The 24,773-nt window shown below is 33.9% G+C and overlaps 1 protein-coding gene across 2 annotated transcripts in view; it reads right to left on the reverse strand.

The window, feature by feature from the left end:
• Nucleotides 1–4,221: 4,221 nt before the first annotated feature.
• Nucleotides 4,222–24,773, reverse strand: part of IFT74 (intraflagellar transport 74) — a 90,522-nt gene continuing 69,970 nt past the window's right edge. For both annotated transcript variants that reach the window (XM_081280172.1, XM_081280171.1), the window contains exons 15-20: nucleotides 23,458–23,555; nucleotides 22,579–22,705; nucleotides 9,368–9,531; nucleotides 8,640–8,765; nucleotides 6,042–6,102; nucleotides 4,222–4,523 (exon numbers count right to left, since the gene is read on the reverse strand). In XM_081280172.1, the coding sequence (XP_081136298.1) occupies nucleotides 4,405–4,523; nucleotides 6,042–6,102; nucleotides 8,640–8,765; nucleotides 9,368–9,531; nucleotides 22,579–22,705; nucleotides 23,458–23,555 (695 nt within the window). In that variant the 3' untranslated portion in view covers nucleotides 4,222–4,404. The remainder of the gene's footprint in view (nucleotides 4,524–6,041; nucleotides 6,103–8,639; nucleotides 8,766–9,367; nucleotides 9,532–22,578; nucleotides 22,706–23,457; nucleotides 23,556–24,773) is intronic.

Here is a 24,773-nt window from a genome sequence, read left to right on the forward strand (position 1 = left end):
AGGTATACCAACAGGAGAGTTGGGACCTTTATTGGATATCCTAAAAGGTCCATCAGATCCAAATTCACCCCGAATGTTAACGCCTGAAGCAAGAAAGGCATTAAAAATCATTGAAACATATATGGAAAATATGCATTTGGATAGAATTGATATAAGTTTGCCTTTATTATTTATTGTACTACCAACAAAAAATATTCCTACAGGAGTATTTTGGCAAGAAGGTTCATTATTATGGATACATTTATCTTATTCTCCTAACACTATTCTTACTAGGTATCCTGAGGCTGTAGGACAATTAATACTCAAAGGAATAAAAGCAGCAAAGGGAGTGTTTGGAATTTCTCCCAATAACATTATTACTCCATATACTATGAATCAAATTGACGAGTTAGCTAATGAGTTAAATACTTGGGCAATAATCATGTGCAAATCTAATGTTTCATTTGATAACCACTTACCATCTAATCCTTTATTGTCTTTTTGATCATTGCATCCTGTAATTTTTCCAAAAATGACAAGAAAAACACCTATCATGAATGCTCCAAATATATTCACTGATGGGTCAAATAATGGTACAGCAGCAATAGTTACACCTGATCAAACTTTTACATTTTTAGTACCCAAACAATCAGCTCAAAAGGTAGAGCTTAATGCAGTTTTACAAGCTTTTGTGATGTTTAAAGATTCTGTATTTAATTTATTTTCCAATAGTCAGTATATAGTTAATGCTATAGTATCCCTTGAAGATGCTGGTAGGATTTCCCCTTCCTCTACTGTTTTCTCTTTGCTTTCCTCTATACAAAGTCTAATCTGGGACAGAAAAGATCCATTCTTTATAGGACATATCAGGGCACATACAGGATTGCCTGGAGCCCTTAGTTTGGGCAATGATTTAGCAGATAAAATACACATGACATACATATTTTCTCTACACTAGAAGCTACAAATTTTCATAAAAACTTCCATGTCAATGCTAATACTTTACAAAAGCGTTTTAAAATAACTAAGGAACAAGCTAGACAAATAATAAAACAATGTCAAAATTGTGTGACCTTTTTACCACAAGTTAATCTTGGAGTCAATCCTAGAGGATTAATACCTAACCATATTTGGCAGATGGACGTCACACACTTGCCAGAATTTGGAAAATTAAAATATTTGCATGTTACAGTTGATACTTCTTCTGTATTTTTGATGGGCTCCCTTCATGCCGGAGAAAAAACTAAAGATATTATAGCTCACTGCTTACAAAATTTTGCCACTGTGGGTGTTCCAAAACAGTTAAAAACAGATAATGCCCCTGGTTATACTTCTACCTCTTTTAAACAATTTTGCTCATCATTTGGCATTACTCATATAACAGGAATCCCATTCAATCCACAGGGACAAGGCATAGTTGAAAGAGCTCATCAAACTATTAAAATGTACTTATTAAAGCAAAAAGAGGGAATTGGGAAAGGGTATATATTCCCCAAAGATAAACTTAAAATAACCCTTTTTACTCTAAACTTTTAAAATTTGGATTCATCAGGACTTAGTGCTGCGGAAAGGCATATGTGTCCAAAAAATGTACATAAGCCCAAGGTACTTTGGAAGGATATTCTAACAGGACAATGGAAAGGTCCTGACCCAGTAATTGTCTGGAGTCGGGGGTCTGTTTGTGTGTTTCCACAGGGAGAACAGCAGCCGATTTGGATTCCAGAGAGATTACATCTACGTCAGAACCAGGATGCTTTTTTCAATATCTATTTTATTACCCTTTCCCACATCATGAAGTTCTATTTTGTTTTTTGAGCTCATACAGACCTAGGTTAATGTTTTGCTGATCAGTTCTATTTTTTGACTATAGAATTTTTAAACATTGCAATGGAGATTTCACCTGTAAAAAGTTATAAGGCCTTTACTATTATGTTATGTGTTGTGTGCACACTTGTGTTTTATGTTATATGTTTGTATGTACGTATGTCCATATATCATATATGATGAGCGCTCATGAAAAAATGGATCCAAATATTTTTTTTTATTCATGTGATTTAAATGGTTTAAATAGGGAAAACAGCTGTTGAGGATTGTTTTAATATATGAACAAAAAAGGAGGTTAACAGATATTTACTTTCACCTTTCCTTTTCTTTATATTTAATAATTCTATTGAAGATAAGGTACATTGTTAAGAAAATTGTTTTCTAAAAAAAAAAAAAAAGAAAATTGTTTTCTTTTAGTGCCTTCTGGAATGTTATATAATTTTTTCTTTAGCCATTATTGCCAGAATTCCTATCTTCATCCCAGTGCCGGTGAAGACAAAAATAAAACCAATCTACAGCTTCTGCAATAGCCATCACTGAACTGCTTGCAAAACTTGCCTGTACTATGTATCACTTGTATGCATTGTGAACTTACTTGTATGCATTGTGAACTATCTGTTGGTGCAGCGACTCGTGGTAGTGTTGGGGTATTTATGCTGATGGTGTCATCGGTGGTACAATTTTTCCAAAAGGAGCCATCACTGAACTGCTTGCAGAACTTGCCTGGACTATGAATCACTTGTATACACTGTGAACTATCTGTTGGTGCAGCGACTTGTGGTAGTGTTGGGGTATTTTTGCTGATGATGTCATCGGTGGTACAATTTTTCCAAAAGGAGCCGTCAATTGGCTTGGTATATCTTCCTCCCTTCTGCTTGTCATGGTCGTTCAGCTAAAATTTTGGGGCCAACAGAGGTGAGGCAAAGAACCTCACACCCCCCCCCCCCCCGCTGATACAAAGACCTATCCACAGGTGTGGCTGTATACTGGACTGGTAGTCAGTGACGGGTAAGATCCAGTTGCAATGGTACCAACCTAAGACAGGAGGCTGATGCCTTGAGGTCAGCTCATCCGATAACAGGTAAGGACCATATGTACTATTGGACAACCTAAGGCAGGCACGGTCCCTAACCCACATGCTTGTTGTTTAAACAGAGAGGGGGAGATGTTGAGAGCCACAGCCGAAGGGGCCCCAGCAAACTTCCAGCTGCCAGCTGATGATTGGCTCACAGCGGCCCCAGCGACTTCTAGCTGCCAACTGATTGGCTCCTCTGCGGTGATGCTCATTGGGCTGTTTCCCTGCCCTTTCAGACCATGGAGGTGCTCATTGGGGGACTTTTTTTTGCTCCGCCCAAGCGACCCAGCCAATCGGCCTCAAGGGCAGGAGGAGTGGGGGAGGTTGAGAGGCTTGTGGGAAGCCGGTGGTGGCAGTTGGGCTCTGAAGGTTTTCCTGAGGAGCTGTTTTGTTTGGCGTGTGTGGTTCTAAAAATAAAGTTCATTTCTTTTGACAAGTGGCTCCTGAATTGTGCCCAGCCAGACTGTGGCAGAAAGATAGTTTTAAAAATATTTTATGCTGGCCAAGGTGACTCATTCCTGTGCTCATCTGTAGTTACTATAATGTCTTCAAAACTGTTCTAATTACTATACAATTCTAGTTCTTGTGGATTTTCTGTTCAAATGTTTTGGTTAATACTTACAAATTAATCTACTTAAGTCTTTCTAATGGTACAAAAAAGGGAATGCAAACTCCACAGTGGAAATGAACAGCTATAGCCATAGTTCAAAAAAGTCTACTGCAAGTGCAGATTTTCTTTTAAATTTCATTTTTCCTGGCATATATATGTGAGAAATATTTTAAGAATGTAAAGATGTAAAAGTTTTAACTTTAATTTAGGATAACTGTTTAATTTAGGATAACTGTTATAGGGGCTGGGGATGTGGCTCAAGCGGTAGCGTGCTTGCCTGGCATGCGTGTGGCCCGGGCTCGATCCTCAGCACCACATACGAATAAAGATGTTGTGTCCGCCGATAACTAAAAAATAAATATTAAAAAAAAATTCTCTCTCCTCTCTCTCTCTTTAAAAAAAAAAAGAATATGTTATATACATTGATATGGCTTTTAGTATGATAGAATACACATTAAATATACCCTATTTGAGAAGGTTCAATGCTAAAATCTCTTTTCTATATATCTTTTTCTAGAAGCAAAAATGCTTAATGATTTAAATGCTAAATCAAAATCATACTCCATGTATCTTTCCTAGAGTTGAGACATTAAAAAATTATCTCATTTGTTGCCATAGGCAGAGGATTAGGTGAGCTAAATGAATCTAAATAGTCAATTTTCATTTCTTTATCTCTTGGTTCACCAAAAAAAAAAAAAAAAAAACAAATAAAAACATAACAGAAAAAAAGATGACACTTTTGTATGCAAACTCTTTATTGAACTATTTTACTATTTAAAACATTATTCCTTAAAGCAGCCACATTGAAAATGTACAGAAATTTTAGAAATTTTCAAGAGTAAACTATTTTTAGTCAGCTTGTACAAACTTCAGGGGCAAGAAGATACTTCTTCAGAGACTGCCAGTTGCTTTAGACTCAGTTTCTGTTAGTGTTATGTAAAGCATCCATGATGGTTTTATTGTACTCTGCAATCTGCTTGGTCACATTTTTAATAATGGGCTGGTAATCACTCTCTTGACTCTTGGTTGCTATGACTAACCACATGAGTTAAGGAGAACACTGTTAATTAAAATATTCATCAATTATCTCAGAAAGGAACTAAACCATACTGGTATTTTTCCTATTGAATATAAATAGTATAGAAAATATGCACAATTAAAATACTTTCAAAATACAGTATGTTGTTTTTAACAGGTTAAACATCAATTGAACCCTAAGATAAACAAAACTTGTTTCAAAAATGTTTATCCACAATATACTTAATGTTATGTATCTCAACCAAATTTCTGCTCTTAGAACAATAATAATATTCAAAAGAACCATGCTCTCTAGAATACAATACAGAATTTCAGGCAAATTTCTAGATTTCTCCCCATTTCAAATCACCTATTTTATGTTACACAAAACCAGAGAGCTAGGCTTTAAGCATGTTGTGAATGTCTTTCTATTTTTAAACTAAGTTACACGACTCCTGGGAAAAGAGTCCCTAACTCATCTTATTTAGTGGTAAACTGGGGGTACATTCTGGCTCTCAAGTGAAGTTCAGCAGCACCCTAAAGGAGAACATATGCCACCACTTGGTCAGGATCTAGTTCTCCAAGTAAAGATGTCCCTGAATGAGTCAATAAAGGGAAAAAAAACAACTTCTGAGAAGATATTTGTTACAACTCCACAATATACGTTTTCAGCAGCAGCTGCCTCCTGTGACTGCATAAAGATACATAAAAAGAGGGGGCTGGGGTTATGGTTCAGCGGTAGAGCACTCGTCTTGCACATGCAAGACTACGGGTCCGATCCTTAGCATCACATATAAATAAATAAAGTTATTGTGTCCAACTACAACTACAAAAAGTAAATATTAAAAAAAAGATGCATAAAAAAATGGGATGTAAGCATCATTTTGGTAGAAATGAGGTTGAACTGGCTGAAACATGGATGAAATAAATCAAAGGTCAAACTTATATTCTCACAACTCACTTAAAATTCCCTTTTCTGCCCTGATAGCCAAGATACAGTATTATATACAAAATTCTAATATATGCGACTATATTCATATGGTTATATATAATTCTCCTAATAACTCTCTTAGAAAGAAATACTATTTTAGAGGTAATAAAATTGAGGTTTAAACAGGTTAAGAAAACTGTCCAAAGTCCATAAGCTTAATGACTTAATTGCTAATAGGTGGAGTGAACATTAAAACTAGATTTCCTGACTTGTACACTTAATCACTATGCTACAGTATGATTTTATACTCCTCTTCTGGCAATTCTCAAAATCTGCTTTCTATTTATTAGTTACTCTGGGAGAGTACACACACACACACACACACACATACACACACTCTCAGTCTTTCTTTCTTTCTCTCTCTCTCTGACACTCCCTATCTTAGAGTGAAAACTAAGTATTATTTGTTTATGCCCCACATAGTTAGCTCAATGTTTGGTACATATTAGGTATTTGTTAAGTGTGTGTTGAACTAAATTTGAGCCTTTAAAAAAATTCCTAGAAAGAAAAACAGTCAAGTTCATTTGCACCATTTTAAAGGATACATTCTTTCATCACAAAATTATTTTGCTCCTGGTGTTGCCACTTTCTCTCCAAATTTGTAAGCTAAAAACACAAAAGAAAAATGTTAACTGGGGCTCATATTCAAAACAATTATAAACCCTTCAAAGAGGATAAAAAAATTCAATTTTAAATCTTATCAACTCCTTGAATTTTATTGAGATAAAGTTATGATAAATACAAAAATTTTAGGAATGATTAAAATAGTGGTAAGTACACTGAGACAATAAAGACATCTATAAAAGGTTTACTCTGTATGTTTATTTTAATTAGAAATATTTAAAATGTTTATTATACCAATGAACATGCCAACTGAGACAATTTATGATTTTCCATTTCCTAAGAACTTAGAAAAAAAGGGACATGGTGAGAATCTCTCCTTGAAATCTGGAAGTCTAATGCCACTGGAATAATATATATTCTAACACTGTCAAAGGTTCAGCTATATAGGAAAAACTTCCTTATTTCCAGGGTTAAATTTCCTGTCTAATTTCACAAGCTGTGATAAGAGTAGAGCTGCAGTGTGAAGATTATAAGAGGGTTTGCAAAAAGTTGGCACTGTTACAATAATTTCGGCATCAACAGGAAGCTAATGTGGATATTATATTGATGGTTGCTTCCTCAGAAGACAATTTCACTGTTATAGAATTAAATTGTTTTTCTGATTTAATTAACCTTGTAACTCTGGGTTATGGTCTTTCTTTTTTAAGATGCATAGTTTTTCCTAAGAAAAGGACTGTCTGAAAAATGAAACAATAAAAAAAATTCTGCCTGGATATTTCAAAGAAGTAACGAACATTTTTAAAAGTATGGTAACTAAAGCAGCTTTAAAAAAGAATTTCTACTCTCTGTTAAGATTGTTTTCAGGGTCTAATTTCAGTCTTGATGTAGCACCCATCCCACTGCTTCCTCCAAAGAGATAAATCTAGATATTAAGATGAATTATAACTAATTATGTGAACTATATGTGCTATAAATTAATACTATTAAATCAGAACTATTGCTCCCAAATAGAACCTTGAAGTTAAGATAGTCTTAAGGAAGCAGTCAGCACTTTTTGGCAGTAAATCTCTAATAACCTTTTGCAAAGTCAAGTACCAGACTTTTTCTCTTTGTTTCATACAAAGAAGTGGCCTTCTTATACCAGTGGACCTCTTAAGTGCTACACAAATAATGATAGTAAAGTAATGGTCAGGTGGTCAAATTCTTTTTTTACTATAGATCTATATTATTGTCTTTTCTTTAAATATCCAAGGACATCATGAAGCTTAAGTGCATTTTTGAAAATCTGGGGGTTTTTTCACTATAATTTGTTTAAATAGCTTCTTATATATAATTATTTATATATGTTAAAAAAACAATTTTTAAGAAAATAGTTATAAAAGATGGGACACCAGGATTTGATTTGATCAGCTGGGAGTCACAAATGACAACAAATAATACAGACAAGGATTTAATATTGTAGTATCTGTTATAATTTCGGAATAAACAATATATGGGGATAGTAATTAGCACTTAATGTGGCAATAAACAAGGTAGCCACTGATTGACTCTAAAAAATGGCATTTGTCAAGTGTTTTCCACCTTAAATCATCAATTCAAAGAAACAGGAGGACCAAGAAGGGATAAAAAATACAGCATTTTTTTTCTAAGAGCCATCTGAGATAAGACAATGACCTCACAAACATTTTCTTTATGTTTCTTCTCTAGCACACATTTCCACGTGAAACAAGCTAATTTTGTCACTTCCAAATCTTTATCTAGGTTTGAATATGAAGTAGAGATAGAATAACTGAAAAGTAAATCTGAATTATGCAAATTAGTGATTTCTAAACTTTTAGTAGTTGTGGAAAACTTTTATGAGACTACTTCTTTCAAGAATATAAGGTACATTGTTTTTTTTTTTAAATAGTATACCTATACAATAGAATTGCCTATTATAAAAATGTCATAAAAATGAAAACTGTACACTTTTAAGAAAATGTTTAAAGACCATATGCACACAAAGATTTTACTTTTTTAAAAAAATATAATTGATATGAATGCATGAATGCTAAGGGAAAAAAGTCTCAAGGATTATACATCAAAATGTTAATAAGGGTTGTATCTGGATAGTAGGAAAGTAAAGTGACATTTTCTCCACCATGATCATATTAATGTATAAAAGAGGATATTTTTAACGTATCCAGTATGTTAGTGCAAATTGCTAATACAGACTCGATATGAAAACAACTAATCCTTTTCTGACCATAATTACTAGTTTTGTATATGATACACAATGCTTCATTCAGTCATTCAAAAAATACTTACTGAATATCACACCTGTGTGAAAGCTAATTGTACAGTGTTGAAGATAAAGTGAATGACACAGACATAGTCTCTTCTCTCTCAGAGCTCACAGTCTAGAAGACTTCTTGGTAATTACTCTTCAGGTAATTACCAAGAAGGCGAGTGACAAGAAAATGGGCTACAGTTATGTCTGTGCATCCTATGTAAATAATTAGAGATGTGAACCAAAAGAATAGGACAGATAGCCTAAAAGGAGAAGTGAATTCCAAAATCATTTTAAAATTTTGTTTTACCTGAGCATGTGTCTCATTTTCTTGCAATTGTGTTTTTAATGTTTCATATTCTTTGTTTAGCTTTTCCATTATTTTCTTAAAGGCATTTCTTCGGGTTGATAGCACTGTTCTCTCCTGATGTAATTTCTATAGATTCAAAGAGAAGTAAGTAAGAGGCTACAGTGAATATCCAGTAAGCCAATATAAATCTCATTTGACTCAAATAACTTCAGTTATTATATTATGGTAAAATTTACCAAGGCTAAAATTACTCTAAAACATGTCTGCAAAAATATCCTTTGAGTTAAAATAAGCTATATTGATATTGATTCTGTTAAAATAACAGTTAATATTTCCATATCTGTCCCTAACCTACAAAATTTACTTTAAATTAATGAAAATGGCAATGGAAAGACACTAACAAATTTAAGAATATGTTACATCAAACCTGAATTTAACAAAGTTCACATCTCTTGAAATGCTCTGTATTAACTAGTAGCTTGTACTGTTTTTGAACTTTTTTCTTTTGTTTAAAACTTTTAGTCACTCTAAATTCCTACTACATATGTAAATGTTCTCAACCTGTTCTCAGGATACACTAGAGATCAGTTTAAATTCAAAGAGCTATATGTCAAATACTAGCTTATGTGTCAAAAAATCAACTGAAAAAGTTCTATAAACTACATATACATTAACCAATCAAGAAAAAAATTTGAATTATAATTTTGTAAGACTTGGTTACCATTTACCTTTTTCTTTTCTTCACCTGATGATTTTAAAGCTGGCAAATCATTATATGTCTCCAGATCAGCTGTCATTTGCTTAATTTTGCTTTTTAGAGACTGTTGTTCCTCAGTCATCTTACTTTCCAGAAGCTCCATTTTCTGTAGATCCAACTGTAGACGCTGACTATCTGAAACATAATTTTTTAAAAAATCTCATCTTGATTTTTAAAAAATATTTTTTAGTTGTAAATGGATCTTTTATTTTCTTTATTTATATGTGGTGCTGAGGATCGAACCCAGGGTCTCACACATGCCAGGCAAGTGTTGTACCACTGAGCCACAACTCCAGCCCCTGAAACATAAAAATTTAATGTCATAATTCATCAAAATTTTATTCCTTTCATATAAGAAAATACAACACAATAATTAAAAATCATATTTTATGAGAGTATCTGCAAAACAAAAACATGCTCACTGTGACTCTTGAGACCATATAACTTAAGGGGAGAGGGGAGAAATCAAGCTTTGGCAACCAATTTAGCCTGTTATATATTAGCCACATCTGCCTCCATGCTCATATAAACATAAAAACATACATAAGTTTTTTGTGTGTTAAGTAATATAAATACTATGATATAAACATCTCTTATTTTTAATAGGGTTATGATACATCCACAATTACATTTAAAAAATCAAGTTATAAAATGATATATATTTGAAAACAATTTTATAACTATACATATATAATTTTTTTTTTCAATTTTCACTGTTTGCTATAATTTCTATAAATTCACTATGACCAATGAGTTAGCAAACAGATTGCTCCTCGGAGAAATACAGCGTTGGGTTCCTGCTAGTCTGTGGTCACTACACTTTTGTCAGCTGACAAATACACAATCTTATTTTATGTGTGTTTCTGTTTAAACACGTTATTCTACACAAGTTGGTGATTTCTTAACAATGAACTCATGGACAACAGCTACATGTGAATGAAGCTTATGTAATATACATTTTGTACATAAGGCACATAACAGCTTTCATGCCCTTAGGAACACCAGATAGCATATCAGTACTTTGCTTAGAGGCGTTTTTAATAGCTTGATCACCATAGAGAAGCACAAAAATGTGAAAAGAATTTTTTTGCTGGCACTAAATACCTAGCCAAAAATGAAACTTGTTTACAGCACAAGACCTGAGAATAAGAAGTCATACAGTTAGTTGCCTTTCTCAACCTCTATAGGGAAAGTGAATATCGGGCTGTTCAAATTTGTCACCACTTTGTATATGTCCATGAAGAGCTGTAAAAATGCTGCCAAGTGTTGATTTGGAGTTTCAAATTAATTTAAATGAACAGGAAAATTCACAAATATGAAAGCCATGAAAAATGAGAACTGCCTATACCCATACATGTACATGTCATTCTTTTATTCAGAAGTACTGAGCATCTATTAAATGCCAAATAATAAGGATACTCTAGAGATCAGTTTAAATTCAAAGAGCTATTTTCTAGAGGTAGAACCAGGCAATTAGATAAATATTTACAATAAGCTAAATGACTATGAAAAGAGTAAAAATACAGGGTGCCATAAGCACATGTGGCAGGGTCAAGACTACTCTCTTGAGACAGGCCTTTTAACTGAAGCAGTAGGGATTAGTAATCAGCCAAACAAAGGTAAAAATGTTGACTTCAGTCAAAATACTTAGAAAATAAGCACATTTATGAGGGATTAGTAATCAACCAAACAAAGGTTAAAATGTTCCAGAGAAAACAATCAATGGGTATAAAGTCTAGAGGCAAGAAAGCATGGACCCCTAAACAAATTACCGAATCCAATATGTTGAATATTAAATAGCATCTAATAGTCCTATTAAATGAATATTCATAGTAAAAAATAGTGCTTCAAAGTCACTGATTTAAAAAAAAGGGGGTGTTATATAACCAAAACTTTTAAAGTTGGTATAATTAAAGCAGTATTTTCTTGAATGTTTCTTTTATTCCCTCTTAAGAGTTTTAAAGTTCAAACATATTGACACACATTATTAAAATATACATATATGTATACATACAAACAAATATAAATATAACAGGTCTTAATGTTGTGGCAAAGAGTTCTATTGGATTCTTATCTCTACTAAGGTTGGAAATGTTACAATGAGACTCAAAGTACTAAACAAATCACTAAGATGAACAGTGTTTTAACTATTTTGTACCCTTGTCTCAGATGTTGAACACCTATAAAAATTTAAATATAGCATATAATGTATAACATATTACATAGCATAAACTTATAATACAATTATAAAATTATATTAGTTCATGAAACAATATATAATTTCCAGATTATGACTGCAAGTCTATTTTAATATACCTATGTCAATTTTGTTAAGATATCTGTATAATTGAAAACTTAGGATTTAATGGGTAAATGCTCTAAATAAGAAATGTGCTTATTTTCTAGGTATTTTGACTGAAGTCAACAGTTATATACCTGCAAATGTAATTTGAATATATACTACTGAAATTATTTAAGAATTACACAAACTGATTTCTCTAGAGAAAAGGAGAAAATGGTTGGTTGGTATAGGGTAAAGTTTATCTTCCTTTAACAACAGGTCCTCATGAAAAGCTAAAAGCTTCTCCAAGGGAAAAGACAGGAAAAGGATGCAGTCTAGTTCCTTCTGATATGCTATGAAGTTGCAAAGTTTACCAAGCAGTGTGTACATAGTAGCAAAATCTCAGAAGGAACCACTTTGACCTGGGGAAATGTTTCTGAAATATTGTGCCCTCAGCACATTTGTTTACTCCCTGGAGTTTCCTTTCCAAAAATATAAATAAAAACCACGGCTGACAGACTCCTTGCCTCTTTACTCAAGTGGTACATCAGTGTTTCCCGACCTTCCTGACTTCTTTTTCTTTCATTATCAGCCCCTTAAGGAGCATTTTCAAGCCCCCTGTACATTACTCTCCTTAAGATTTTATATCCTAGATGTGTTGTTTATCTGTTTTTTTTCACTTGTCCCCAAGAAGCAATGTTACCCACTCTTTGGGAACAATACTGCTCCATTAAAAATCATGATGTACACTAAGAAAATCAGGCGAATCTCAACTATAACCTCAAGGATAGAAAGGGAGGCAATTCACAAAAGGGGGATACAAAATGTACTATATCTGAAAGGTGAACAAAAATATTATAAATGTCCTTTGGTGATTTTTACATACAAGGAATTTCTTGAGGTGGAGGATGACATAAGGGGAAGGAAAGGAAGAATAATTATATGTTTGGTTCAAATTAGCACAAAAATAACTCAAAAATGACATTAATTTGGGGATAAGAGAATTTAACTGCTAATAAGAAAAACTTCCAGCAAAATCTTTAAAATAGTAATAAACTGGATTTTTATTCTATTGAAGCCAGTTCTCAATCTTTTTCAACTATATATCTTGGAAGAAAAAAATAATTCTTGCTTTTTTTGTTTTAAGTATAAAAGTATTCAAGGAATACAAAGTCCTTATCATTGAATTTATTTCCTGTTATTGATTACTTGCTTTTATGAAATGTGTGTTTCTCAACAGCTGTTGTACAAAGTCAGCTTAAAATAGGAAAAAAAATATGTTGAATTAATATTGACCTTAGAGAAATAAAAAACTTAAGCACTATGGTAAAAAAAAAAAAAACACAAAACAGAGGTTTTCTAGATGGAGCAAAATATAAAATTCCTTAATTTATAGACAAAAAGGAAGTAAAAATTTTAAAATAGGCACATATATCCAAAAGAAGTAAAAATAATTCACTGATGAGGTATTTAAAGTACTCAAACACAGAAACAGAGGTAGAATTGTGATGGCCAGGGGATAGGGGAGACTTGTTCCATGGGTATGAAGTTTTCAAGATGAAAAAGTTCTAGAGTTCTATTGTATAATAATACTCATATAATTTGCACTACCATGCTGTACACTTAAAATGGTTAAGATGTTAAATTTTTGTTATGTGTTTTTACCATGATGAAAAACATACTTAGAGTCAAACCAATAGTGGATATGAAACAAGGTTAGTATGTACTTCCTGTGGTTACTTGGCATGTAATTCAGTTACAAAAAAAAAAAAAAAAAAAAAAAAAAACTATGGCAAAAAAATCTTGGCATAAAATACACTTAACTATACAGAATAATAGCAACTATTTACTTATAAGTCTTAATTCAAAGGTATACTATGATCATTAAGTATGCATTTATAGGTCCATAATCCCTTTTCTAAAAACTCCTGGGCAGTTATTTTCAGAAATCAGAATTCTTTGGATTTTAGAAAAGTAATATATGCACATACTAATTATAATATAACTTCTATAGCAGGATCTGATGCAGCACCCAATCATTGAGTTAATATTTCTAAAATAAAGAGTCATATAAAGTGGGATAATTAAAGACAACACATAGTCTCATGTCAATTCAGGTCAGGTTTGATTTTGCTGTCGAGATCTTTTTAGATTTTGGGAATCCAGATAAAGTACTGTGGGGTTCATTCCATTTCAAGAATCTTTAAACTGAATTGACAAAAATTAATTAAATCTTTATTTCCTATAATCTCACTAATTGCCAGATTAAGTCTAAGTAGACAAAAACATAGCTAACTCAAATTCACCATATACCAATATAAGAAACACTGTAGTTAGATTTCATACAGTTTTTACATGATTTTATCCCAGCCTCTTTAAGCTGACCTTTGTATGTTCCTAATCTCTACTTGCCCCATCCCAAAGACAGCCATTAGTCACTTATGACTTTTGTACACTTGAAATGTGTCTAGACTGAATTAAAACACTTGAGTATAAAATATCTCACTAATAGTAATATTAATACAGATTATATATAGGTGAAATGATGATGCCATGGATACACTGAGGTAAATATATTAGTAAAATTCACCTGTCTCATTTTACTTTTTAAAACACGGCTACAAGAAAATTTTAATTATGTAGTTGGCATTATATTTTTCTTGGACAGTGCTGCTATAGTTGCATGCTACTGAGCCTAGCTGAATCTATTTAAATTAAGCATCATCCCTTCTAGGACAATTGCCCTAATTATTCTCTCACTGACCAAACTCTATTCGGGCTTTTTTGAGCCCTTCTCAAATAGACCTTATTCTTGGCCTATAAAAACTCCAGACTTGCAACACAATTACTAATTCTTTCTTCCCCCCAGATTAAAAGATTTACACAAACACTAACATAGTTCTAACATCTTATGGCTGCATTACTAGGATGACCCCTTAAAGTGCACGCCTGAGAAAACCCAACATTGCCCAAAGAATTTACTGTTTGTTCTGATATCTGGCAATAGTCCCCTGAGCACCTGTCTTAGAACATTTACTAAAAAAGGCTTACAAATGGGAAACCATCCTCAATCCCTTTGAGTTGTATACACATCATTACAACTCAGAAGTGTCTTTCTCAAGGATCTGAAAGCCATTCCTTTGAAGTGTAATCATTAGGAAGGTCAGAGTCTCTATAGAATCCTAAATGGGTTAATTGACAATTGGCTTAATCAACAGTTATGCTGACCAAAGATTGTTGTTTTTTCAATTCCCTATTCCAATGAACCCTCAGGGATGGGGGACAAGCAGACAGGCCCTGCATCTGATTTTTCCCTAAAATTCCCAGTCATCTCTGTAGAAATTGAAGTTAAATTTAATTCACACCGGATCCTTTCTTTACTGCATTATTACTTCATTACTGATAAAAATGTGTTCTTACCACTTTAGCATCCAGCTTTAACTTTGATATTTCCCAGGACACAGCATAGACAAGGAGGAAGTACAGATGTTTCTTGACTGACAATGAGATTACTTCCAAATAAACCCATTTTGAAAAGAAGTTAAAAATGTACTTAAATGTACTAACCGGCGCACGGGGACTGGGGGCGCGCCAGACGGAAGAGGAGCGGAGGCGCCAGGGAGGTGGAAGTAGAGCCCCCCACAGGTTACCACCAAATAACATCATTTTGGTTTAGGGGCTCCAGTTTCTGAAGCTGAAAAATACCAGAATACTCTCCAACTAGAACAAGAAGTGAGAAACCAAGATAGATTCATCTCTACACTGAAATTACAGGATTACTAGGCAATGCTGAGCACTAATCCATCCGGCTGAAACAACTGGTCAGCCCTTCTCATCCTACGGAGGTAAATGCCTACCGAGCCTTCATAGGTAGTGGCCACAGGTTTGAAATGGGGCTTGGGAGAGACAGTAAGGACCCACCCGTTGCATTGGTCGCCTGGCAAAGGGAAACGAACTGTCGCCATTTGCAAGAGATACCACCATGGCAGAGATCTGACGTTATCAGACTGCGGCGGAGGAGATAACTTCATTGAAACCTACGGCTACAGGTGTGTAATTCCCTAGCCTGTCCTCTCCACACATCGGGGAAACCTTAAGGGCCCCTCCCAGCTCTCCCGTAAGGGCCCCTCCCAGCTCTCCCGTGAGCGCGATAGCCAGACCGAGGGAATCAGAGGTGGTGTGGGACTCTCGGCGCGGAACTACCATTCCCACCAGTGCTGACAGCTGAGGTCTCTTGCACCAGCTACCGGGGGCGTGGCTACCAGAGGGCAAGTAAAATTCGCTGAGGATTCTCAATCCCAAGCTCTACAAACTTAGAATCTGAGGGAATGGCAAACTGGAAGAGTGTGTCCAGTCGTTCATGAAAACAGGGCTCCCGGGAGCAGCAGACCTGGCGTGTAGCCAGTATTGTGGTGAGCGGGGCCCGTGAGAGGGGCCTGGCTAGAGGAAAAGTGGGAAGTGACTAGACACAAGAGGAGGCCCTAGGCACTCAGGATTGGAGACTCGCCCAGTCTGGGAGGAGCTGCTGCACAGTGATTGGTTCCCGCGTATTGACAGGAGAAACTTGGCCTGGTGGGCACAGCGCCACCTACAGGAAGAGAAGTTAATCAAACTCTAAGACTGCATTTATTAGTTTTTTTTCTTTTCTCTTTTTTTTTTTGATTTGGGTTTTTCTTTCATTTTCATTTTTCTTGTTGTTTTTTTAAATTTTTTTTTACAATTTAAAAAAATTTTTTTCTTCTAATTTTAATTTTAATTTTTTTTATTATTATTTTTTAAAAATTTTTTTTCTTTTTTTATTTCCTATTTTTTTCTTCTTTTGTCTTTACATTTTTCTTATCCCCCCTTCCTTGAATTCTACCTGCTTACTCTCATTCTCTTTAGTGACTTCTTCCCTTCCCTTCTAATATCTTTCCTCCCAAGCATCAAATCAATTTATAGGAGTAAACAGTAACTCAGCAGTCAAATAGAACAAGAAGTAACATGAGCAGCTTCAAAAAACAAGGAAGAAAAGGACTACAAACAATGCAGGACAGCCTAAATATTCAGGAGGACCTAGAGTCATCAGAAAAATGGTCATATAAAGAACTCAAGGAACACCTTAGACAGATGGAATGGAACCTTAAAGAGGATACAAGACAGCAAATTCAAGCAGCGAAAGAACACATTGAGAATGAATTACATAAACAGATAAAAGAAGAAGTTAAGCATCTTTATCAGGAGTTAGAGATTATCAAAAATAATCAAACAATAATTCTAGAAATGAAGGAAACGATAAACCAAATTAAAAACTCAATTGAGAGTATCACTAACAGAGTGGAGCAAGTAGAAGCCAGAACGTCAGATAATGAAGACAAAATATATCATCTTGAAAAGAGTCTAGCCAACTCAGAAAGGCTGGTAAAAAATCACGAGAAAAACATCCAAGAGTTATGGGATGACATAAAAAAACCAAACTTACGAGTCATCGGGATAGAAGAAGGTACAGAGATTCAAACCAAGGGAATGAGTAACCTGCTGAATGAAATAATTACAGAAAACTTTCCAGAAATAAAAAAGGAAACAGATATACAAATTGAAGATGCATACAGGAAACCGAGCACACAAAATCACAGTAGACCAACGCCAAGACACATTGTTATGAAGATATCCAATATACAGAACAAAGAGAAAATATTAAAAGCTGCAAGAGAAAGGAGACAGATTACATTCAGGGGTAAACCAATAAGGTTAACAACGGATTTTTCATCACAGACACTGAAAGCAAGAAGGTCATGGAACAATGTATTTCAAACACTGAAAGACAATGGATGCCAACCAAGAATTCTGTATCCAGCAAAATTAAGCTTCAGGTATGACAACGAAATAAAAATCTTTCATGATAAACAAAAGTTAAAAGAATTTGCAGCCAGAAAACCAGCATTGCAAAGCATTTTGAGCAAAACACCACACGAGGAAGAAATGAAAAACAATAACCAAAACCATCAGTGGGAAGTGCCTCGGTAAAGACAGAGGGCGAGGGGAAAGATAATCATGGAGAAACAAACTAAATTTTTTAAAAAAAGGATAAATAATCAAACATGGATGGAAGTACAAACCATATATCAATAGTAACTCTGAATGTTAATGGCTTAAACTCTCCAATAAAGCGACATAAGCTGGTATCATGGATTAAAAAAACAAATCCAACAATATGCTGCCTCCAGGAGACACATCTGATTGGAAAAGACATACACAGGCTGAAGGTGAAAGGATGGGAAAAAATATACCACGCACACGGTCCTCGGAAGCAAGCAGGGGTGGCCATCCTCATATCGAATAAAATCGACTTCAAGACTAAGTTAATCAAAAGGGATAAAGAAGGACATTATATACTGTTAAAAGGAACCATTCACCAACAAAACATAACAATTATCAATATTTCTGCACCAAATAATAGTGCTGCGACATTCATAAAACAAATTCTCCTCAAGTTCAAGAATCAAATAGACCACAACACAATAATTATGGGTGACTTCAACACACCTCTCTCACCATTGGACAGATCCTCCAAACAAAAGTTGAATAAAGAAACTATTGACCTCAATATCACAATCAATAACCTAGACTTAACCAACATATATAGAATATATCAACCATCATCAAATGGATATACTTTTTTCTCAGCAGCACATGGATCCTTCTCAAAAATAGACCATATATTATGCCATAGGGCAACCCTCAGTAAATATAAAGGGGTGGAGATAATACCATGCATTTTATCTGATCATAATGGAATGAAACTGGAAATCAATGATAAAAGAAGGAAGGAAAAATCCTACATCACATGGAAAATGAACAATATGTTACTGAATGATCAATGGGTTACAGAAGACATAAAGGAGGAAATCAAAAAATTCTTAGAGATAAATGAAAATACAGACACAACATATCGGAATCTATGGGACACAATGAAAGCAGTTTTAAGAGGAAAATTCATCGCCTGGTGGTCATTCCTCAAAAAAAGAAAAAAACAACAAATAAATGAGCTCACAGTTCATCTCAAAGCCCTAGAAAAGGAAGAGCAAAACAACAGCAAATGTAGCAGAAGGCAATAAATAATTAAAATCAGCAGAAATCAATGAAATTGAAACAAAAGAAACTATTGAAAAAATTAACAAAACTAAAAGTTGGTTCTTCGAAAAAATAAATAAGATCGACAGACCTTTAGCCATGCTAACGAAAAGAAGAAGAGAGAGAACTCAAATTACTAACATACGGGATGAAAAAGGCAATATCACAACAGATGCTACAGAAATACAGAAGACAATTAGAAATTATTTTGAAAACCTATACTCCAATAAAATAGAAGATAGTGAAGACATCGATAAATTTCTTAAGTCATATGATTTGCCCAGACTGAGTCAGGAGGATACACACAATCTGAACAGACCAATATCAATGGATGAAATTGAAGAAGCCATCAAAAGACTACCAACCAAGAAAAGCCCAGGACCGGATGGGTATACAGCAGAGTTTTACAAAACCTTTAAAGAAGAATTAAAACCAATACTTTTCAAGTTATTTCAGGAAATAGAAAAAGAGGGAGCTCTACCAAATTCATTCTATGAGGCCAACATCACCCTGATTCCAAAACCAGACAAAGACACCTCAAAGAAAGAAAACTACAGACCAATATCTCTAATGAACCTAGATGCAAAAATCCTCAATAAAATGCTGGCGAATCGAATACAAAAACATATCAAAAAAATTGTGCACCATGATCAAGTAGGATTCATCCCTGGGATGCAAGGATGGTTCAATATACGGAAATCAATAAATGTTATTCACCACATCAATAGACTTAAAGATAAGAACCATATGATCATCTCGATAGATGCAGAGAAAGCATTCGACAAAGTACAGCATCCCTTTATGTTCAAAACATTAGAAAAACTAGGGATAACAGGAACTTACCTTGACATTGTAAAAGCTATCTATGCTAAGCCTCAGGCTAGCATCATTCTGAATGGACAAAAGTTAAAGGCATTCCCTCTAAAATCTGGAACAAGACAGGGATGCCCTGTATCACCACTTCTATTCAATATAGATCTCGAAACACTGGCCAGAGCAATTAGACAGACGAAAGAAATTAAAGGCATAAAAATAGGAAAAGAAGAACTTAAATTATCACTATTTGCAGATGACATGATTCTATACCTAGAAGACCCAAAAGGGTCTACAAAGAAACTACTAGAACTAATAAATGAATTCAGCAAAGTGGCAGGATATAAAATCAACACGCATAAATCAAAGGCATTTCTGTATATCAGCGACAAAACTTCTGAAACGGAAATGAGGAAAAACACTCCATTCACAATATTCTCAAAAAAAATAAAATACTTGGGAATCAACCTAACAAAAGAGGTGAAAGATTTATACAATGAAAACTACAGAACCCTAAAGAGAGAAGTAGAAGAAGATCTTAGAGGATGGAAAAATATACCCTGTTCATGGATAGGCAGAACTAACATTATCAAAATGGTGATATTACCAAAAGTTCTCTATAGGTTTAATGCAATGCCAATCAAAATCCCAACGGCATTTCTTGTAGAAATAGATAAAGCAATCATGAAATTCATATGGAAAAATAAAAGACCCAGAATAGCAAAAGCAATTCTAAACAGGAAGTTTGCATCAGGTGGTATAGCGATACCAGATTTCAAACTATATTACAGAGCAATAGTGGCAAAAACAGCATGGTACTGGTACCAAAACAGGCGGGTGGACCAATGGTATAGAATAGAGGACACAGAGACTAATCCACAAAGTTACAACTATCTTATATTTGATAAAGGGGCTAAAAGCATGCAATGGAGGAAGGATAGCATCTTCAACAAATGGTGCTGGGAAAACTGGAAATCCATATGCAACAAAATGAAACTGAATCCCTTTCTCTCGCCATGCAAAAGTTAACTCAAAATGGATCAAGGAGCTTGATATCAAATCAGAGACTCTGCGTCTGATAGAAGAAAAAGTTGGCTCCGATCTACATATTGTGGGGTTGGGCTCCAAATTCCTTAATAGGACACCCATAGCACAAGAGTTAATAACAAGAATCAACAAATGGGACTTACTTAAACTAAAAAGTTTTTTTCTCAGCAAGAGAAACAGTAAGAGAGGTAAATAGGGAGCCTACATCCTGGGAACAAATTTTTACTCCTCACACTTCAGATAGAGCCCTAATATCCAGAGTATACAAAGAACTCAAAAAATTAGACAATAAGATAACAAATAACCCAATCAACAAATGGGCCAAAGACCTGAACAGACACTTCTCAGAGGAGGATATACAATCAATCAACAAGTACATGAAAAAATGCTCACCATCTCTAGCAGTCAGAGAAATGCAAATCAAAACCACCCTAAGATACCATCTCACTCCAGTAAGATTGGCAGCCACTATGAAGTCAAACAACAACAAGTGCTGGCGAGGATGTGGAGAAAAGGGTACACTTGTACATTGCTGGTGGGACTGCAAATTGGTGCGGCCAATTTGGAAAGCAGTTTGGAGATTCCTGGGAAAGCTGGGAATGGAACCACCATTTGACCCTGCTATTTCCCTTCTCGGACTATTCCCTGAAGACCTTAAAAGAGCATGCTACAGGGATACTGCCACATCGGTGTTCATAGCAGCACAATTCACAATAGCTAGACTGTGGAACCAACGCAGATGCCTTTCAATAGATGAATGGATAAAAAAAATGTGGCATCTATACACAATGAAGTACTATGCAGCAATAAAAAATGACAAAATCATAGAATTTGCAGGGAAATGGATGGCACTAGAGCAGATTATGCTTAGTGAAGCTAGCCAATCCCTAAAAAACAAATACCAAATGTCTTCTTTGATATAATGAGAGCAACTATGAACAGAGCAGGGAGGAAGAGCAAGAAGAAAAGATTTACATTAAACGGAGACATGAGATGGGAGGGAAAGGGAGAGAAAAGGGAAATTGCATGAAAATGAAGGGATACCCTCATTGCTATACAAAATTACATATAAGAGGTTGTGAGGGGAATGGGAAAATAAACAAGGAGAGAAATGAATTACAGTAGATGGGGTAGAGAGAGAAGATGGGAGGGGAGGGGAGGGGGGATAGTAGGGGATAGGAAAGGTAGCAGAATACAACAATTACTAATAGGGCATTATGTAAAATTGTGGATGTGTAACCGACGTGATTCTGCAATCTGCATTTGGGGTAAAATTGGGGGTTCATAACCCACTTCAATCTAATGTATGAAATATGATATGTCAAGAGCTTTGTAATGTTGTGAACAACCAAGGAAAAAAAAAAAGATACCTAACCTACGGAACCTTATACTTAGCAAAACAGTACAATGTAAAATACTGGTTGTTGACCCTACTGATTGCATTGCTAACTGGAACCCATGGCTCATTGCTGCTGTCCAGCAGTATAAGAGAATATCACACTATATTATCATTAGCCAAGAAAAATATCAAAATCCAAACTTCAAAAGAGTTTTTACCGAATACGTTTTGCTTTAGTACCACAGTAAAGTCAAAAGAAAATTATAAGTCAAACTATCGTTAAGTATAGAATGGTCTATGTTCAATAAATGTTGTTATATGAATGAGAATATACTAATGTAATACTAGTAAGTTGATAAAAAAAGTCATATAAAATTATGAGACCACAAGTGATTGAAGTAATAGACAATTCTAAATAATATATTTCCTCAACAGTTTCCAAAGAAGTCAAAGAGAATAACATTGATATATTTTATATCCTTCCTCAATGAGATTTTCAAAAACAGAGAGAATAACATCAATAAAAAAAGTTCCAATTTGTTACAAAAGCAAATAAAGGAAGAATATAAAGTCTAGGCCAATTTCTTACCTGAAGTCAAATTCCTAGCTGTACTTTGTGATTTCTGCATTTCAGTAGATTTAAAATTAAGGTCATCTTGCATCATCTTTAACTCTTGATTGGTGATAGATGATATCTGTTTCATACGATTTATATTCTATATTTATAAATAAAAATAGGAAAAATTCCACTGAATTAACTCTTCAATAAAAACCACTGAGAAATACTGTGGAAGAATGGGATGCTTTCATTAGTATTATTTTTTTAAATACATCATATAATTTTGATATTGCAGAGAAATTCAAAATCTCTCAAAATAAATAGGTAATAAACTCAATTTTTAAATTTACTTTATTTCACTGTAGAAAAAAATAAACTACCCTATTTTATGAACTGATTGTAGTCTTAAAACTAAAAATATTGAAAAGAGATCAGGGACTTTCGTATAATAGTATCACACATATCAGATGTTCAATAAACTATTTTGATAATTCAAGATACTCATTGGGTATATCTAGAAGAAAAAACTCTATTTATAATGAAAATTACAATGTAAAGTATATTAACATTTTCCACATAATGTTTAGGTTTTGAAATTTTCCAAGTTTTTCTACTACTTCAAATAAAACAGGGAAGAAAAAAAATCTTAATAATTACTTTAATAAGTGCCTCACTTATTGCTGAATACTGATATTATTCATATTTCATTCTTTTCTCCTATTGCCTAATTAGCCAAGACTTTGCTAGAAAGATAAAAATTAATAAATTAAATAAATAAAATAGCAAGCAAAGGAATATAAAGGAAATAGTTTAAGTGAGCAGACATAATATGAGCCTTCCATTTTTGTATTTGGAAAGTTAATCACAGTGAAAATAATGGAGACACAAAAACACACTCATGGTACTTACCCGACTACAATGCTCCAGAAGTGCAACAATGTTGGCTTCTATCTGTGCCTTCCTTTCCAGTTCCTGATTCTTAGTTTCCTCAAAAGTCTCTATAAAAGCTGACAGATGAAAAATATGAAAAGAGAGAATATTGCTGTATATAATTAACACAATATAAACCCTGATTTTTAGGTCTTTAAAATTAAAATACATTTTAGAAATTCAAAACAAATATAAATTTTAAACTACCACTGCTTAATTTTTTATTAACTAAAGGATAATTACTCAATAAGAACATTTCTACAAACTTTCAAAATTTTAAAGCCTGTTGTTATAAAGTTGATATGAGTAAACTAAGAAGTTAAAAATATAGGCTCAAAAGAAACAAACAGTAAAAATAAAATAAAAATCAGGGGCTGGGGATGTGGCTCAAGTGGTAGCGCGCTCGCCTGGCATGCGTGTGGCCCAGGTTCGATCCTCAGCACCACATACCAACAAAGATGTTGTGTCCGCCGAGAACTAAAAAATAAATATTAAAAATTCTCTCTCTCTCTCTCTCTCTCTCTCTCTCTCTCTCTCTCTCTCTCTCTCCTCTCTCACTCTCTCTTTAAAAAAAAAAAAAAAAAAAACAGAAAAAATCTGTTTTTATATAGGTTCTCCTTGATACATCTATAATTTTTAACACCTATAATTGGCCATTGGCTTTATGAAATTAATATTACTAAATACCTATTTTATCTGAAAATGTATATTTTACTTAGGTTAGATTAATCTCAAAATAAATTTAGTAATTCATTCAGATTAAATAAATAGTCTAGGAAATCATCCCTTCACCTTTCTAATACAGAACTAGCACATACTTTTGCTCTTATTTATACTCTTTAAGAGTTCCTAGGGAACTTTTGAAAAGTAAAAAAAAAAAAAATTAGTTAAAAATTTTACTATTAATATGAGATAAACATATGGTCTATCTTTCTATTACACTTTTTTCTACTTAAACATTTAATATATTTTTTCATCAAAACAGTCTTTAACAAAACTTTTTTTTAATGAATATGGTTGTCAGAGACCATAATCAACATTAAAAAAAAACAACTATTATTTATGTCCTACCTTCAACATTTAACTACAGATCTTAGCTACAAATAGCCTGCTTCTATATCAGTCATATATTAAATAATCATATGAGTTTTTTTCACATAATAATGTCTGTCAGAGGTTATTTTGTTAGGAAAACAAACTATAATAAACACTTAGGAAGAAATCTGGATGAAGTGCCTTGCAATTTTTAAGATTCTGGAACATAGGAATTCTTTTAATTCATTCATTAAACATTT

Source organism: Spermophilus citellus (assembly GCF_964194105.1).
Source record: "Spermophilus citellus genome assembly, chromosome: 2".
Classification (NCBI taxonomy): domain Eukaryota; kingdom Metazoa; phylum Chordata; class Mammalia; order Rodentia; family Sciuridae; genus Spermophilus; species Spermophilus citellus.